The 1,878-nt window shown below is 20.1% G+C and overlaps 1 protein-coding gene across 1 annotated transcript; it reads left to right on the top strand.

The window, feature by feature from the left end:
* Positions 1 to 290: 290 nt before the first annotated feature.
* LOAG_13833 (hypothetical protein) lies at positions 291 to 562 on the top strand (the record flags this gene model as incomplete). The annotated part of the gene is made up of 1 exon (XM_003149337.2): positions 291 to 562. A coding segment is annotated over one exon (270 nt), but the record flags the coding sequence as incomplete, so codon positions are not given.
* Between the last annotated feature and the right edge of the window lie 1,316 nt (positions 563 to 1,878).

Here is a 1,878-nt window from a genome sequence, read left to right as displayed (position 1 = left end):
AGAAATTTACAATGTTTATGTTGTTGCAAAAGTAAAAAAGTTCATGTTTTTTTTTTTTAATGATTTATTTATTTATCAAAAAAGTATTTTTGAAAAATTTTTATTAAACTTATTTTGATAAAATTTAATAAAATTTTTTCCAAAAAATTACAATCCAAATTATTCTCAGTGAACAAAACTAAAATTAACCAATCATTTATGATAATAATATTAAAATGTATTATTTCGTCATGCCATTTTAACTTAAATTATTTTTTTTTGTTTTAGATCTTGCTAAATTATCCCAAAGTATGGAATGTCCAACTGATCTCTTATCATCAATTGATCAACATGCAACATCGAATAATATCACATGTTCATATGATTTTCCACCATCAATGGATGATGATGATGATGATGATGATGATGATGATGATGATGATGATGATGATGGTGATAATAATGATATGCCTGAATCATTATATAGTATTGACGAATCACATAATGTTTCATATACTGATAAACATCCTATATATGATACAACATCTGTTACAGCTCAATGGTATCATCCACCAGATATTAGGTAAATTTTTCAAAAAAATTAATCATATTTTTATTCCTCAAATTTAAACTGTTTTTAAACCGTTTTTTTAAGTTTTAAATTTTTAAAAATATTTTGAAACTTTTTTTAATTTAAAATTTTTTCTTAAAGTTTTTTAAATTCGAAATATTTTAAATTGCTTTTTTTTTCATCCATTATAATATATTCATCTAACAAATGTAATTATTTGCAAATTATACTTTAATTTCGATAAAAATGTTTACTTCAATTTCTTAAATTTTTTTCTTTTTTTTTTATTTTTGCATGAATGCATGCAATAGGAATAATTATGCGCATGCATGTTGCATGTATTCATGCAAAATAAAATCTAAAACTAACAATTATTCCATTGTAAACTTTATTTACAAATAAATCATGCATTTTGTTTTTTTTTTTGTTTTTAATTATCACATTTTTTTTCTTTCTCAATTTTTTTCATACATTGACCAAATTCTAAGATATTTTAATAAATCTCATATTTAAATAAATATTCAAATTTTTTTTGATCATATTTAGTTCGAAAAATAAATAAATGCATGATTTGTAAGTAAAGTTTACAATGGAATAATTGTTAATTTTAGATTTTATTTTGTTATTTAATTTTTAATAAATCTCATATTTAATTAAATATTTAAATTACTTTTCATTTTTTTTCCTTTTCATTCCATTGTATTTAACCTATTTCTTATGTGACAAAATTGATAGTAATAAATGAAAAAAAAAAAAGAAATTTAATCAATTTCAGCGATGATTCCGAGGAATTTTTCGCACAGGTAGATGAATTCTTTAATGATAATAAAATAACAGATGAGGTAAGAATTGTTTGAAAATTTCTTATAACAAAGGATTAGCTTTTATTCATAATATATTTAGTTAAAAGACTTAAAATGTATAATAAATTGATTTAAAATTAAATAAAAGATTAGCTTTTATTCATAATATATTTAGTTAAAAGATTTAAAATGTATAATGAATTGATTTAAAATTAAATAAATTCTCAATCCCAATTGATTAATCAAAAGGAGAGATAGCAATATTGTAAATAGAAGATAGGTAAAAAAAAAAAGTGTTCCGATCAATATTTGATAAAATTAATGTGATAAAAGTTTTGATTAGAGTTTATTTTCAAATTAACAAATGTTGATAATTTTTGAACATTTTAATTTATGCCACAAATTAAAAAGCTAAAATAATTATTGATAATTAAGATGATGAAAAAGGTTGAGAATTAGTAAAATTACAAAGAAATATAGACATAACTGTGATTATTGATGATCAAGATTACGAAAAGATTGTGA

The sequence above is a fragment of the Loa loa genome (assembly GCF_000183805.2).
Source record: "Loa loa unplaced genomic scaffold supercont3.911, whole genome shotgun sequence".
In the NCBI taxonomy this organism is placed as follows: domain Eukaryota; kingdom Metazoa; phylum Nematoda; class Chromadorea; order Rhabditida; family Onchocercidae; genus Loa; species Loa loa.
Note: the sequence above shows the minus strand (reverse complement) of the source record. Positions and strands in the feature narration are given on the sequence as shown.